At 44.7% G+C, this 17,151-nt stretch overlaps 2 protein-coding genes across 2 annotated transcripts; both read right to left on the reverse strand.

Annotated features, from left to right (window-relative positions):
* Positions 1-476: 476 nt before the first annotated feature.
* LOC137004990 (dehydrogenase/reductase SDR family member 11-like) lies at positions 477-11,985 on the reverse strand. The gene is made up of 7 exons (XM_067365728.1): positions 11,854-11,985; positions 10,915-11,124; positions 10,325-10,419; positions 10,086-10,215; positions 9,900-9,992; positions 9,746-9,811; positions 477-741 (listed from the first exon to the last, which is right to left on the reverse strand). The coding sequence occupies exons 1-7, from the start codon at positions 11,983-11,985 to the stop codon at positions 700-702; spliced, it is 768 nt and encodes a 255-aa protein (XP_067221829.1). The 3' UTR covers positions 477-699.
* Positions 11,986-12,742: 757 nt separating this feature from the next.
* On the reverse strand, positions 12,743-16,800 carry LOC137004758 (dehydrogenase/reductase SDR family member 11-like). The gene is made up of 7 exons (XM_067365368.1): positions 16,587-16,800; positions 16,274-16,483; positions 15,386-15,480; positions 15,161-15,290; positions 14,963-15,055; positions 14,814-14,879; positions 12,743-14,651 (listed from the first exon to the last, which is right to left on the reverse strand). Exons 1-7 carry the CDS (start codon positions 16,716-16,718, stop codon positions 14,610-14,612), a joined length of 768 nt encoding a protein of 255 aa, XP_067221469.1. The 5' UTR covers positions 16,719-16,800; the 3' UTR covers positions 12,743-14,609.
* Between the last annotated feature and the right edge of the window lie 351 nt (positions 16,801-17,151).

The raw sequence follows: 17,151 nt of genomic DNA on the forward strand, positions 1-17,151 counted from the left end.
CAACAATAAAAAAAAAAAATCAAAAATGCACTGTCCCCTATTTTTAATTAATAGATAATAACAAATGAGATTTTGGGGGTATTTTGACCACTCACATCGGAAATGTCCCCGGTTTTCATTTCGACAGAAAAATTAGTTTTGCGGCAAACAACAACTCTGTGTCCAAAACCACAACTGACGCTTGTGTTTGAAATGACCCTAAAAGCGTCCCGTCCAGTGATTAGTATTTGACCTTTGCTTTCGTTTCCCTTCTGGACAATACTTGAGAACTCTTTAAAATAAAAACATGGGAACACATAGGTTCCAATACATAAGATAAAACCACATTTGTGAGGTAAAAAAAATAATAATAAATAGACTGTATTATATCCTTGATATTACATGCTTGCAGTTCAGTTTATTACAAAACAAAACAAAACAAAAACAGAAAGAGCTATTAGAAAAGCACCTAAAGTATTTATCACATTAATGTACTCATTAAAGCTATCATATTTTCTCAAATCATTTCAGTTACAATAAAAACAAACATCATGAGACAGAAAAGTGTTTTGTGTTTTTACAAACTGCATTTAAAAATTGTAGTGACTTCACAATAATTTACATCATAGTATTCAATTATATTGGACATGTCTGTGATCTTTGATAATCGGTGAATGCTGATCCTTGATACGGGCACTTGATCATGTTTATCTGCTCAGTTTATGTCAACTGCTCTACTGGTCTCATCTGAATGTCACCAATCTACAAAAAGCAAAGAAAAAACTCTTAAATTATTAAATCATCAAGTTTCTTCCTTAAACAAATTGTTAACTCATATTGCTGAAAGACAGCAAACATTAAAGGGGGGTGTATCACACACAGTTTCTGCCAATCTCATGTTAATCTTGAGTACCTATAGAGTAGTAGTGCATCCTTCATATCTCCAAAAAGTCTTTAGTTTTATCATATTTATAAAAGATACATACGCTGTAATGAGTCTTTCTGAAAACACCCGAGCGCTTGGAGGCGCGCCGTGTGAGCAGAGCTAAAGAGTGACGAGCTATCACGAGTATGCACCGTTTTTTTGTAGAGATCTTCTGCAAGCTATCAATGGTCAGCTAAAAAATTGTGTTTAAACACACACAATACACCATCGCATTATCCATGGATAACTTTTGAATCACTATAATGATTATAGCGTATATAGTGAATGATGAATAATGAATTTATGAATTACCTACGTTCCTGTTGTTTACATTATATGCACTTAGGCACCTATTGCCAACAAAACAGACATTTGAAGTCATTTTACTCACCACCTGCAGTTCCCATTCAGTCGGTCACGTTCGACGTACGTCGGACAGACCGACGAATAGGAATCTCGCTAGAGAGGCCAATCTACTTCGAGTGTAACTAAACAAGACAATGCACATTGGCATGCAATCATATGCATCAGCTGCTTGCCTCGCAGTGCGGGTATATAATGAGCAGCAGGTGCGTTGCATCTTCAGGTTTTCGCTGAGGAGCCGAACCCAGCAGGCGGCAGCATCAGCAGGACAACGCCTGTGGCGACGGGACGTACGTCTCCGTTCCCTCCTTCAGGGAACGAGGGTTACCTATGTAACCGAGACGTTCCCATTCAGTCGGTCACGTTCGACATACGTCGGGCAGACCGACGAATAGGAATCCCTACCAAAGCGCCACAGGAGCTGCCCTCTTCCAGCGCTCTTCCGTTGCATCTTCAGCTTTTCGCTTCGGAGCCAAACCTTCTCAACACTGAAGAAGATAGCTACTGAAAGCACGAGTGTGAACGAGTCTGCTCTTCGAGACGTCTCTTGGTTGCGGTGCAGGCGGACAGCGCAGCAGCGGGGCCGATTTCTCCTTTGTTTTTCTTTGCCTTTTTTATTTGAGCAAAAGCTGTAATCAGCGTGAAGGCCGTTCTCACGGCTGGTGAAACGGTGCGCCTAGAGCGCTAAAAAGCTGTTATTACAGCTGGTAAGAGAGCGCCTTCAAGGAGAGTGCACACGACAGGCCGCACATTTCCCTGTCTGTGCTGCAGCGGCTTTTCCCCTGCGTGCTTCAGCACCTAAAAGAGTCAGTCCTTGAAATAGCTTACACGAGTAGTTTGCGTCTTTTTAAAGATGTCGTTCTACTTGTGTGTTTCTGGATGCGGTCGTTACCTGGCGCCTCGGGATGGTCACCAACGCTGTATCACGTGCTTGGGCTTAAGGCACGCTGAGGCGGCGTTTGTGGACGAGTCATGTACCCATTGTGGGAAGATGACCGTCGCGGAGCTGCGGTCGAGACTCCACTTTCTGCAAAGGGGTGGAGTCCCGGTCCCGACGCCTCGTTCCAATCCTCCTCAGAGGGTTGCTTCGGGCGGCGGGGCTGGTGACTTGAGGATCACGGTGAGCACGTTTCCTTCGGGGAACCAACCCCCTAGGAACCCTCACCCCTCTTGCGCTCCGCAGCCAGTAGAGCTGCCGGGGGAACGCGGTGGACCACCCCAGAGGTGTGTACCATCCGTATCCTTCGGAGCTCCCCAAGACGACTGGATGTCGATCGCTGCATCGGAGGGTGAGCCTGACGCTTCTGGGGATGACGATTCGGCGCAGCTGCCTCCATCGGGAGTGACGACTGTGGCCGATTCAGACCCGGAAATGATGGCTATGCTTTCCCGGGCCGCCAACAGGGTCGGGCTCGTGTGGAACCCTCCACCGTGTCCCGAGCCCTCGAGGTTGGATGATTGGTATCTCGGGGTGGCAAGGGCTGGTTCTCAGCCCCGCACCCCAGTGCCTTTCTTCCCGGAGGTGCATGAAGAGCTCACTGGCACGTGGACGGCACCTTTTACTGCCCGAAGCCGTGTCGGTGGGTTCTCCTCCCTCACCACCCTTGATGGTGGAGTGGCTAAGGGTTATACGCGCATACCCCCTGTGGAACGGGCCGTTGCTATGCAACTGTGCCCTAACTCCACCTGGCGGGGGGAGCTGTCTCTCCCTTCCCGGGCCTGTAAGTACTCGTCGGATCTTACCGGCAAGGCTTATCAGGCCTGTGGGGAAGCCGCTTCCGCCTTACACGCTATGGCGTTGTTGGAGGTCCATCAGGCCAAGGCACTGAAGGACCTGCACGAGGGTGGTCACGATCCGCAAGTTCTACAAGAACTTCGTGCCGCGACGGACCTCGCGCTTCGAGCGACGAAGGTTACGGCGCGGTCAGTGTGTCATGCAATGTCCACCATGGTGGTCCAGGAACGCCATCTTTGGCTGTGTCTTGCGGACATGAGGGATACCGACAAAGTCAGGTTTCTTAATTCCCCTGTGTCCCAGACCGGCCTCTTCGGCGACGCGGTCGAGAACTTTGCCCAACAGTTCTCGGCTGTACAAAAGCAGTCAGAGGCCATCAGTCACATCCTGCCGAGGCGGTCAGCTGCTGCACCTCCACCGCCGGCGGCACCTCAGACTGCCCGTCGCCGAGGGCGCCCCCCTGCAGCCGCCCCCGCTCCCACGCCCCAGCAGCAGCAGCTTCCATCCAAGCGGCGTCGTGGAGCCGGTCGCGGGCGGGGTGCCCAGCCCGTCCAGCCACCCCCTAAGAAGAAGGGTGGCAAGGCCAAGTCCAAGCGGCCCTAGGACGGGCGACCCGGAGATGGACGGGACTGCTCTTCAGGAGGTGGTGACCGCACCGCTCCTTCCCCCGGAGGAGGGCCGGGTGAAGAATCTTTTGTTTCCCCTTTTTGTTCCGCCGGTGGTCCCCTTGGTGCCGCTTGCGCGGTCTCTGGGAGCCTGGCTAGCGCTCCCCAGTCCGTCTCGCTGGCTCCTTCGGACCATCAGGCTCGGCTATGCGATTCAGTTCGCCCAAATTTTCAATAAAAGAGCAGTTTCCTCTATCTCTGGGTCCGAAGAGGGCTCGAAGAGCAGTGGGAGGGCTAGAACCTCACCACTCTCATTCACCTCTTCTGTCGCCAGCAGACAGCAGCGAGCAGCAGGTAGGCAAAACCTCGACTGCTCCCTCTGTCCACCCGTGGAAGCAGGTAAGTGTTGCACAGCACACTGTGACCCCGCTTCGGGCCGCCTCACACAGAGAGCCTCCCGGGCCGCGTCCCTGCGTTCCACCTCGCTGCCCCGCGGCGGGTACGCCGGTGGTCCCCTTGGTGCCGCTTGCGCGGTCTCTGGAAGCCTGGCTAGTGCTCCCCAGTCCGTCTCGCTGGCTCCTTCGGACCATCAGGCTCGGCTATTCGATTCAGTTCGCCCGGCGCCCCCCCCCAAGTTCAGGGACATCCTCTTCACTACAGTGAAAGATGCCGATGCCCCTGTTCTGCGTGCGGAGATTGCAGTCCTACTGGCGAAGGACGCGATAGAGCCGGTCCCTCCAGCCGATTTGAGGTCGGGGTTCTACAGCCCCTACTTCATTGTGCCCAAGAAAAGCGCCGGGTTACGACCGATCTTGGACCTGCGAGTTTTGAATCGGAGCCTTCACAAGCTACCGTTCAAAATGCTCACGCAGAAACGCATTTTCGAGTGCATCCGTCCCTGAGATTGGTTTGCAGCGATCGACCTGAAGGACGCGTACTTCCATGTTTCGATTCTTCCGCGACACAGGCCATTCCTGAGATTCGCGTTCGAAGGTCGAGCATATCAGTACAGAGTCCTACCCTTCGGGCTGGCCCTGTCTCCCCGCGTCTTCACGAAAGTCGTGGAGGGAGCCCTTGTTCCCATGAGAGAACAGGGTGTTCGCATTCTCAACTATCTAGACGACTGGCTCATCCTAGCACAGTCTCGGGATCAGTTGTGCGAACACAGGGATTTGGTGCTCAGTCACCTCAGCCAGTTGGGGCTTCGGGTCACCTGGGAAAAGAGCAAACTCGCCCCAGTGCAGAGGATCTCTTTTCTCGGTATGGAGTTGGATTCGGTCGAACAGATAGCACGCCTCACAGAGGAACGTGCTCGGTCGGTGTTGAACTGCCTGAATACGTTCAATGGCAGGACAGCGGTCCCACTGAAGTTCTTTCAGAGGCTCCTGGGGCATATGGCGGCTGCAGCGGCTGTAACACCGCTCGGTCTGCTTCATATGAGACCGCTTCAGCACTGGCTTCACGGCCGAGTCCCGAGATGGGCGTGGCAACGCGGCACGTTCCGGGTGCCAATCACTCAGGAGTGCCGCCGAACCTTCAGTCCGTGGTCGGACCCTTTGTTTCTTCGGGCAGGAGTGCCCCTAGAACAAGTGTCCCGGCATGCTGTGGTTTTCACAGATGCTTCTGCCACCGGCTGGGGTGCCACGTACAACGGGCATGCAGTCTCAGGGGTTTGGACGGGACCCCATCTGCATTGGCACATCAATTGCCTCGAGTTGCTGGCAGTACGCCTTGCTCTGAGCCGCCTCAAAGGCCTGCTTCAGGGCAAGCATGTACTGGTCCGTACGGACAACACTGCGACCGTTGCGTACATCAACCGTCAAGGTGGTCTACGCTCCCTTCGCATGTCGCAACTCGCCCGCCATCTCCTCCTGTGGAGTCGGAAGCATCTGAGGTCGCTTCGCGCCATTCATGTCCCTGGTGTGCTCAACCGTGTGGCCGACGAGCTATCACGAGCTGCGCTGCCAGGAGAGTGGCGACTCCACCCCCAGGTGGTTCAGCTGATCGGCAGAGAGTTCGGAGAGGCTCAGGTAGACCTGTTTGCCTCACCAGAAACCTCCCACTGCCAGTTGTTTTACTCTCTGACCGAGGGGACACTCGGGACAGATGCACTGGCTCACAGCTGGCCCCGGGGCCTGCGCAAATATGCGTTTCCCCCAGTGAGCCTACTTGCACAGACCCTGTGCAAAGTCAGGGAGGATGAAGAGCAGGTCTTGTTAGTTGCGCCTTACTGGCCCAACCGGACCTGGTTCCCAGAACTCTCACTCCTCGCGACAGCCCCTCCCTGGCCCATCCCTCTGAGGAAGGACCTCCTCTCTCAGAGACGGGGCACTCTTTGGCACCCGCGTCCAGACCTCTGGAAACTCCATGTCTGGTCCCTGGACGAGACGCGGAGGTTTTAGGTGACTTACCCCCTGAGGTACTTAACAACATTACTTCGGCACGTGCACTGTCTACGAGACGTGCTTACGCCTCGAAGTGGAACCTGTTCATCGAGTGGTGTTCTTCTCGCCGAGAAGACCCCCGAAGATGCTCGATCGGAGTCGTGCTTTCCTTCTTGCAGCAAGGGTTGGAGCGTAGGCTGTCCCCCTCCACCCTCAAAGTCCATACTGCTGCCATATCCGCTTACCACGACCACATAGATGGCAAATCTGTTGGTCAGCACGACCTGGTCATCAGGTTCCTTAGGGGGGCGAGACGGTTAAATCCTCCTCGTCCCCCCGCCATACCCTCTTGGGACCTTACTCTAGTGCTCAGAGCACTCCAGATTGCTCCCTTTGAGCCTTTGCTGTCAGCAGACTTAAAGATTCTCTCTGTGAAGACTTCGCTGCTGGTGGCATTGGCCTCCATCAAGAGGGTAGGGGACCTGCAGTCATTTTCGGTCGACGAATCGTGCCTAGAGTTCGGGCTGGGTGACAGCCACGTGGTACTGAGACCCCGGCCTGGCTATGTGCCCACGGTTCCTACCACTCCCTTCAAGGGACCAGGTAGTGAGCCTGCAAGCGCTGCCCTCGGAGGAGGCAGACCCAGCCCTGGCTTTGCTCTGTCCAGTTCGCGCCTTGCGACTGTACATAGACAGAACTCGAAGCTTCAGGACCTCAGACCAGCTCTTTGTCTGTTACGGAGGCCAGCAGAAGGGAAAGGCTGTCTCCAAGCAGAGGATGGCCCACTGGATAATGGATGCCATCGCCCTGGCTTACCAAGCTCAGGGCGTGCCCTGCCCGCTCAGGTTGCATGCCCACTCCACGAGAGGTGTGGCTTCCTCCTGGGCGCTGGCTCGTGGCGCCTCGCTAACAGACATTTGTAGAGCTGCGGGCTGGGCGACACCTAACACGTTCGCTAGATACTATAGCCTTCGTGTCGAGCCGGTCTCCTCCAGTGTTCTCGCCTCAGGTCAGAGGCACGGAGAGGCCCCGGCTTAGTGTCGGCTTGCTGCGCTACATGCGCATTCTATTCTCCAGAGAGTCCCTACGGGCAGACCCTGTTGAGTCCTCCGGTTACCCTTCGGCAGCTGACGTGGTGGAGCGTCTGGCGCCAGGCCTATACTCCGTTGTATCCTTGAGAACCGGATTTAGGCTGGGTTCCATATGTCTGACCCTACGGGGATCCCATATGGCTTTTTCCACGGCTGCTCCTAAACGAAGCCCGTGTCTTTCCCTCTGGGAGAACCCATCTCTCACCGAGTGGAGTCACCCCAGTTCTTCCATATGTTGTACAACCTACAAGGTTAGTCCATATGTACTTATCCATATAACTCCTTCGGGGAAGGATATGGCTTCCGCAGCGTTCCTTATCGCATGTAAGGCTACGCTTTCCCAGCGTTATCCAATTGTCGCACTGAGTGGGTTTTGGGAACAACAGTGATCGACCCTCTCTGCGTGAGCCTGGTCCCACCGTCCTTAGGCAAGGGGGTTCAGGTGGCTCACGACAGAGCGCTGGAAGAGGGCAGCTCCTGTGGCGCTTTGGTAGGGATTCCTATTCGTCGGTCTGTCCGACGTACGTCGAACGTGACCGACTGAATGGGAACGTCTCGGTTACATAGGTAACCCTTGTTCCCTGAAGGAGGGAACGGAGACGTACGCCCCGTCGCCACAGGCGTTGTCCTGCTGATGCTGCCGCCTGCTGGGTTCGGCTCCTCAGCGAAAACCTGAAGATGCAACGCACATGCTGCTCATTATATACCCGCGCTGCGAGGCAAGCAGCTGATGCATATGATTGCATGCCAATGTGCATTGGCTCGTTTAGTTACACTCGAAGTAGATTGGCCTCTCTAGCGAGATTCCTATTCGTTGGTCTGTCCGACGTGCGTCTCCCATCCCTCCTTCAGGGAACGAGGGTTACTTATGTAACCGAGACGTTCCGACTAATGACTGGGATCATTACTGCTGTGACTGCTCCATCTTTCTACAAACCTGATTTCAATAAAGTTGGGACACTGTACAAATTTGGAATAAAAAAAGGAAGCAATGATGTGGAAGTTTCAAATTTCAATATTTTGCAGTTGATGCAGTATGTGGTCTGGCATTGTCATGTTGGAAAATGCAAGGTTTTCCCTGAAAGAGACGACGTCTGGATGGGAGCATATGTTGTTCTAGAAATTGGATATACCTTTCAGCATTGATGGTGCCTTTCCAGATGTGTAAGCTGCCCATGCCACACGCACTCATGCAACCCCATACCATCAGAGATGCAGGCTTCTGAACTGAGCGCTGATAACAACTTGAGTTGTCCTTGTCCTCTTTAGTCCGGATGATACGGCATCCCATTTTTCAAAAAAGAACTTCAAATTTTGATTCGTCTGACCACAGAACAGTTTTCAACTTTGCCACAGCCCATTTTAAATGAGCCTTGGCCCAGAGAAAACACCTGCGCTTCTGGATCATGTTTAGATATGGCTTCTTTTTTGACCTATAGAGTTTTAGCCGTCAACGGCGAATGGCACGGTGGATTGTGTTCACCGACAATGTTTTCTGGAAGTATTCCTGAGCCCATGTTGTGATTTCCATTACAGTAGCATTCCTGTATGTGATCCAGTGCCGTCTAAGGGCCCGAAGATCACGGGCATCCAGTATGGTTTTCCGGCCTTGACACTTACGCACAGAGATTGTTCCAGATTCTCTGAATCTTTGGATGATATTATGGACTGTAGATGATGATAACTTCAAACTCTGCAGTTCTTCTCTAAGAAACTCCTTTCTGATATTGCTATTACAAATTTTCACCACAGCATTGGGGGAATTGGTGATCCTCTGCCCATCTTGACTTCTGAGAGACACTGCCACTCTCAGAGGCTCTTTTTATACCCAATCATGTTGCCAATTGACCTAATAAGTTGCAAATTGGTCCTCCAGCTGTTCCTTATATGTACATTTAACTTTTCCGGCCTCTTATTGCTACCTGTCCCAACTTTTTTGGAATGTGTAGCTCTCATGAAATCCAAAACGAGCCAATATTTGGCATGACATTTCAAAATGTCTCACTTTTCTATATTCTATTGTGAGTAAAATATAAGTTTATGAGATTTGTAAATTATTGCATTTCTTTTTTATTCACAATTTGTACAGTGTCCCAACTTTTTTGGAATCGGGTTTGTATTTATAACTTCATCTTTCTATTTATAACAAATATCGAGAGCGCATCAATGTAATGAGTGAGCACAAAACTCTCAGCTCCACTTAACGCTGGGTTCTTTGGGAAGCAATGTTATCTTTCCCTCACAACCAAAAACACACTTCTTTGGTGACATTGTTGATTTCCAAGTCCTGTGACCTGTGCAGCACTGCCGACGACTTCCGTAAAGCCGAACGCATGTTGATGGGCGTGCTCTTGCTCTTTCGCTCTGGTCGACGTGTGCGTGCGTGCTCTTCCGGGAGAAGTGCCCGTACAAGGAATTTTAACCTTCTTGACATCACATAGGCCCATACTCAAAAAATAGGCCGTGAAATTTATGAGGATTTAGAAGAGTATTTTTGGCAAAGAAATACTCCAACTCATGTTTTGAAACTTTGGCCATGTTTAGCATGAGAATCCATCTCTTTAACAGTGTAAATAAGTCAGAATACATGAAATAGCATTACACCCCCCTTTAATGCTAATGCTGCAGCACAATAACTTTCTCCAATGATGGATGATGCTTACTTGAACATGAGGAGGAGCACTGAGGACATACACCACTGCGTTCGCTATATCATCTGCTTGCAGGCACTGTAAATATGATATTTAAATGTTATAAAGAGAAACAATGACCTACAAAATGCTCAAGAATCAGACAAGAATCAGGGTTTGTCTATACCTTCATACTTTTATAGGTAGCAGCAGCCTTTTCTGGGTTTTGACTAAAAAGCCGGTAGGTTAACTCCGTCTCCACTAAACCAGGACTTATAGACTGTTAAAGAAAGAGCAATATTAGTGCCAACACATCTTTGAACATTGGACACACAATAATCGTTTTCATAAATAAAGTTCATCCTGCTCTTACTGTGGCACGTATGTGGGTTTTGGCCTCACGTAACTCTTGCCGCAGACCTTCAGTGAGAGCAGTCACGGCATATTTGCTGGCGGTGTAGAAGTGTAGATCGGCATTGTGGAGGACGCGATGTCCACACATACTAAAACATAGGAAGATATTTAAAGATATCGATGCTCTGGTGCCTGGCACTGGTATAGGAACATAAATGCAGAAAAATGTGCGAAAATTTCCAATAAGACATTATATACCCATTAATATTAATGATATGGCCATCATCAATATTTCTTTCTTTCATGGACTGATAAGCCTCACGGGTGCACACTGACAGGCCAAAGATATTCACCTGAAAATTTGAACATTTTGAGATGACTAACATCACACATTCTTCATGTTGGCAGGAATAGGGGGAGTGTGGGGTAAGATGAGCCACTTGGCAACTGTACATTTTTATTGTCATGTGATCATATATTATGGAACCACCAATCATTTCTTTAAAAAATATGATTATTTGTACACAGAAATATTATTAAAATAGTTTTTAAAAGAGGTAAATTATCTTTGCAGTTTCACATGGGTTTGATTCAGATTTGATGGCCAGTTTGAAACTTACCCACTGACTCAGATCTAACCTGGGCTAAATTGAGCACTTTTTTATAAGAAGCCATATTTTTCGAACCCTTTGTCATATATGTATTCTGATCATTGCTTTCATGATAATTGCTTTAGATACTTTCATCATACTTCTGCCTCATTTTCCCTTATCTTGAGGACTACATTAGTAAAAATGGCTATACCCCACTCGCCCTATCTGCTTATTTGTTTATGCTGAGTTACTTACATCCATCATAGTCCTCCAGCTGCTGCTTTTGCCACTCAACAGAGGCTCTGGAAGAGCCAAACCAGCATTATTAATGCACACGTCAATGCCCTGATGTTGAGCTTTGATCCAGGAGAACATGGATAACACTTCGTCCTCTACAGACAGATCACATTTATACGGGAACAGAGTACCACTGAATCCACTACTGACACATTCTGCTGCCAAATTCTGTGAAAGGAAAACACTTTGAAATTTAAATTTCATGAACACTCTTAAAAATAAAGGTTCCAAAAGGGGGTTTTCACAGCAATGCCATAGAAGAACCATGTTTGGTTCCCTAACAGAACCTTTCAATGAACAGTTCTAAAAAGAACCTTTTTTTCTTAGTGTGAAGAACATTCTATAAAAATCTATAAAGAACCTTTTGTGGAATGGAAAGATTCCATGGATGTTAAAGGTTCTTGATGGAACCATAGATGCCAACAAAGAACCTTTATTTGTAAGGGTCAAAGCTCAAAACCATTGGCAGAGGAACAGCAAGCAATAAGGGACCAGGCATAAAACATCATGATGTTAATTATTAAACTAAGTTTTAGAACTTCGTCCTTATAAACACATTGTGCACTGTAGCATGATAAAACTCTATAAGAAATATGAAATGTTATAAAGCATTTTAATTGTTGGCTTAATGACTAATCCGAATCATTTCAATCTTTTTTTTATGAGTTTTTATTGTGTAAATTTTGAATAATGTTCACGCTGCTTTTTTCTCCATTAACTGACCAGGGCGCTGACAAACTTTAAAAAGTAAGCAGAAAGGTTATCAATAATGAATCAATGGTGACCCACGACACATATTCTCACTGCTCGTGTTTTAAGCCATGCATTATTCATTCGTGTGTACTTCATCATACGCAAACCTTTAATCCTCTGCTACAAATGCATAATGCAAATTACCTCAATTTGCTTCACGTTTCTGGCACATCCGACCACCTTCATGCCATGCTGCACAAGAGACTTGGCGATTGCAGCTCCGATTCCCACTGAAGCACCAGTGACAAGAGCAACCCTGCCTTTCCAGCGATCCATAATCACAAAACTGTTACAGAAGAGCTGCTGACAGTCTGCAGTGATCTTTACTCCATATGCATTCCCTGTGGTCAATGAATATACTCATTGAGAATCTAGCCAATAGCAATGCACGATTCTTCTACTGTGCCACACCAGATCACTCCTCAGTTCCTCCGAGATTTTTGTGGTGGCAAGTAAATAATGCGAATTCATATAGGTTATTCGCACTTTTTTTAAATAATAGTAGTAGATTGTTATTGCGTCTTCTGCATTTTCCAGTGAGGCAGTTAAATTCAGTTCAGTAAACGTGTGTAATTGCTTCTGCAAATTCTGCGTCCCATATTGTACCTGTGTTCAGTTAGTCACTTCTGTCACGTTCCTGCAGTGCCATTCAAAATTCTTCCTTAAATCTAACATAAATATCAATATTCAATACAGTATAAAAAATGAATAGGCTATTGCATCTTGTTGTCTGAAAACTCGAATTCTGACTGTATATTCAGTTTTCATGCACTAAAATGTTTAGATTTATATTTTTAGGCCTACTACATAACATTTCATTTTTATAAAAGAAGTTGTTTTTGGGCCTGTAACACAGGGTACTTAAAGTCCTCAGTTAGTGAGGTAATAAATGTGTGAATATTTGCCCTTCTTGACTTTATAAATGTTGACAGTTCTCTTTTCAACAGTTGATACTTTTCTTTTCAAAGAAAAAAAAAGCAAGTTGATAGGTTCATCACAAACACTTGAAGAAAAGCATGACATAAATCTCTCTTCTTTTATTAGTGCATCACTTCAAAATAGATAGCAGCTCAGAACTGCAGGCACAGAAATGAAAAAGAAATGTATAAAAAGCATCAGATTTCCTCAACAATCTTCAAAACATTTGTTCATTTGTGAATATTCATCACTATAATCAATGTAAAGCAAAAAATACACTCATTCTGCATTTTGCAAGACTGATAACTCAATATGTGAGCACAAAAACTTTTTTTCAAAACTTTCTTTTTTTAATAACATAGATTTGATAAATAATTATTAAAAAAAATGTAAACTTTATGATCAGACATATCAGTTTTGTGTTCTTGTTATTTGCATTTCAAAAGATCTGGAGTGAAGAAACAGTTTATAGGGACATTATTGTGGTTTCCCCTATTTAATATTTGAAACTATTCTAGAGAATTGGTGCAAACTGCTTTCCCACAACCAAAAACACATTTAAAAAGCATTAAGTATTCAGATTTTAGAAGTTTACTAAGATCCTTCTATTATCTATTGAATGCCACAATAAAATTTAAAATATCAGTAAGCTATCATATAAAATCATCATTTATTGGGTACTTTCAATTGGGAGGTGGCTCTCCCGAACCCTAACCCCTAAATTTCAACTTGTGAAAATATTGTTGTTCTTAAAAATATATTTTAGATTTTTTTATAAAAAAAAGTGAAGCTAAAAAAAAACATTTATTTTTTATTTTATTTTAAAATCATGAAACTTTATGTAAAAAATGTGTCCCGCATTTTCATGTCACTACCGAAAACAGTGAAAGTTTTAGCATTGGAAAGAAGTTGGAAAGCCAATGGAAAGTTCCATTGGCTGAGACTGATTTAACAACACTTCTACACTTTTGATCAGGAAATATTCCTGTGTCCCACTCTCTCATTGCCTCTCTTTCATAGTAGATCCCATCATTTTGAGATAAATGTGTTCAAAAGTCTGAAAATCTGTGTAACTTTAAGGAACATCACTACCAAACACCCTTTTTCTGCATTTAAGCACACTTTTTTGGGTGTTATTCCATAAAATTTAGTTTTTATGTTTGTACAACTGTTCAGAACTGTGTTAGGTAACCATGTGCCGATTAGCATCTTTGAGCTGGACTCAAAAGTATCTAAAATTCTCACTACCAAAACAGCATCGTTTTTTGGGGGTTATTCGATAAAATTTAGTTTTTGTGTGTGTACAATTGTTCAGAACTGTGCTAGCTAACCATGTGCTGATTAGCATCTTTGAGCTAGGCTCAAAAGTGTCGAAAATTGTCACTACCGAAACATGTCTTCATTGTTTTGGTAGTGACAAAAGGGAACAATCATTTATTTGGGGAAAAATAAGCAAAACTTTAGTACAGTTATGCAAATCATTAGTATTTTAGTATGTTTTAGTATGCGAGTTAAAATTCTATAAGATGTGGTCGCTACCAAAAATGTGTAGTCACGACCGAAACATGGGATGTTTTATCAAAAATAAAGTATATTGAATTATCAATTAAGATGTTATTATAGTGTTTGGTTCAATATATGTTCAAATTAATGAATCCTTAACTTTGAAATCAGTACGATAAACGTTATGCCTTTTACAAAGAAAGATTGGATTCAAAATGCAACTAATCTCATAAATTACACTTGAAATATTTTAACTGCACAATTACTAGAAATGTGTACCTTGGATATTATACAATTTGCATACATAAAAATGAAAAAAATAATTGTGAAAAAGGACAATTTGTTTCAAGATGTTTGCAATTCTGACTTTAAACCAATTCTGTAGAACAGCCCATATATGAGATTTGAGATGATTAAGATGTCAGCGATCCTATTTATCTCCATATCTCCTCATGCCTGGTCCTGTTTATCTCCTCAGGTTAAGTCAACTGTTCCACAGGCCTCATCTGAACATCACCAATCTAGAGAGAAGGAAGGAAAAAAGAATTACATGAAATCTTCCTAGAAAATACACTGCAGAAAATTCCCACTGCAGCTCAAGCAGACTGTATATTTCTATATACGAACAATCTCAGCAATAATTTACAGCACAACAGTTTTCTCCAGTGATGGATGATGCTTACTTGAACATGAGGAGGAGCACTGAGGACATACACCACCGCATTCGCTATGTCATCTGCTTGCAGACACTGTAATGAACATTTAGTTATTTAAAGGTGTAAACAATAATGTACAAAATATTGTATAAACAGGAATCAGGATTAGTCTATACCTTTATGCTCTTGTACGTAGCCTCAGCCTTTTCTTGATTTTGACTAAAGAGCCGGTAGGCAAATTCTGTCTCCACTAAACCCGGAGACATACACTGTTAAAGAAAGAGCAATCTTAAAGTCTTAGAACAGACACACAATAAACAGTCTATCTAAATAAAGTGCTCTTCCAAAACAATTCTTGTTCATCCTGCTCTTACTGTGGCACGTATGTGGGTTTTGGCCTCGCGTAACTCTTGTCGGAGACCTTCAGTCAGAGCAGTCACGGCATATTTGCTGGCAGTGTAGAAGTGTATATCGGTGTTGTTAACGACCCGGTGTCCACTCATGCTAAAACACCAAGATATTTAAGGATGTTTTTTTTTGCCTCAGCACAGGTTTGAATTAGGATACATGCAAAAATGTCTAATAAAACATTCTTGTACCTGTTAATATTAATGATGTGGCCATCATCAATATTTCTTTCCTTCATTGACTGGTAAGCCTCACGGACACACACTGACAGGCCAATGACATTCACCTGGAAAAAAAAAGTAAAAAAAAAAAAATATTTCATGAAATGGTATATAGTCTGAGAAGTTTAACAACTCTTTACTTGAGATTCCTTTCTTTTTTAAATCCAATGATTAAGACATTTTGAGGTAAACCAGGTTCTTGGCTGATAAGCAAAAAATTTGTAAATAGCACAACAAATAGGTTATATATGTGTTTTTCAACAGTTTAATAACAATACATAGAGAAAACAGTTTTTAATAGCATTTAAACATTGCATTCAAATTATAATTGTAAAAAAAAAAAAAAAAAAAAAAAACGTGGACATGAATTTATAATAAAAACCCTTAAAGGGATAGTTAAAATTACTCCCCCTCAAGTTGTTCCAAACTCATGAGTTTCTTTCTTCTGTTGAACGCAAAGGAAGATATTGTGAAGAATGTTGATAACCATAGTATTTTTTTCCTACTATGGAAGTCAATGGTTATTGTCAACTTTTTGGTTACCGACATTCTTCGAAATATCTTCCTTTGTAAAAGGAAGAAACACATATGAGTTTGGAAAAACTAAAAGGTGAGTAAATTATAATTTAATTTTAAATTAAATTAATTTTTTTCGGTGAACTATCCTTTAATAATAAATTTAACAAAACAAAAACAATTTTTAAAAAAAAAAAATAATAATAATAATAATAATATGCACGCCGTGATGTCAGAGAGCACGTGATGACGTAAATGAATCACTGAATTGGTCAAACCGGTTCACTGAAAGAACCGATTCGCGGAAATGAATCACTGACTGGCTTTAATTCATTTACTTACATCCATCATAGTCTTCCAGCCACTGGTTTTGCCACTCAACAGAGGCTCTGGAAGAGCCAAACCAGCATTATTAATGCACACGTCAATGCCCTGATGTTGAACTTTGATCCAGGAGAACATGGATAACACTTCCTCCTCTACAGACAGATCACATTTATACGGGAACAGAGTGCCGCTGAATCCACTACTGACACATTCTGCTGCCAAATTCTGCAAGACAAAAACACACGATTCTTCAACTTGTTAGTAGGCCTTCATTTACTTCTCGTAAGCAGTGAACTGTACTGCTGTTTGCTCGTTAACGGTAGATTACCTCTAATTGCTGTAGATTTCTGGCACATCCGACCACCTTCATGCCATGCTGCACAAGAGACTTGACGATTGCAGCTCCGATTCCCACTGAAGCACCAGTGACAAGAGCAACCCTGCCTTTCCAGCGATCCATGTTACAAGTTACTCTCAGGAAGATCAAGTGCTGGACACTGGACAGCTGACTGTGCAGTCACACTTTTGTGCAGCGATGATCAGGGGGTTGCCAGGTCCAGCAAAGCTTTCCGGCCCAAAGTTGTTTTAAAACCTGCACTCAGACAACTGCTGGATTTTCCACCCAGGACCTCATAGTACACATTTAGCATTTTTCTGTTTTGTTTTGTTTTGTTGTTTCCCCCTCCATTTATCTGATTTGTGTATATTATATGATTTATTTTATTTGATACTTCAGCTTAGAACTATGGATAGAACTTATTACAATGCCTTTTCATTTTTCCCAGTCTTTTTGATAGTTTAAATCTTAAATTACATTTTCTTTTAAATGGAAAATTCCTAAAGTTCCCACTTCCTTCTCTCCCTCTCCTCTCTCTTTTCGGTTGCCAGATATT

This window comes from Chanodichthys erythropterus, chromosome 17, assembly GCF_024489055.1.
Source record: "Chanodichthys erythropterus isolate Z2021 chromosome 17, ASM2448905v1, whole genome shotgun sequence".
In the NCBI taxonomy this organism is placed as follows: Eukaryota; Metazoa; Chordata; class Actinopteri; order Cypriniformes; family Xenocyprididae; genus Chanodichthys; species Chanodichthys erythropterus.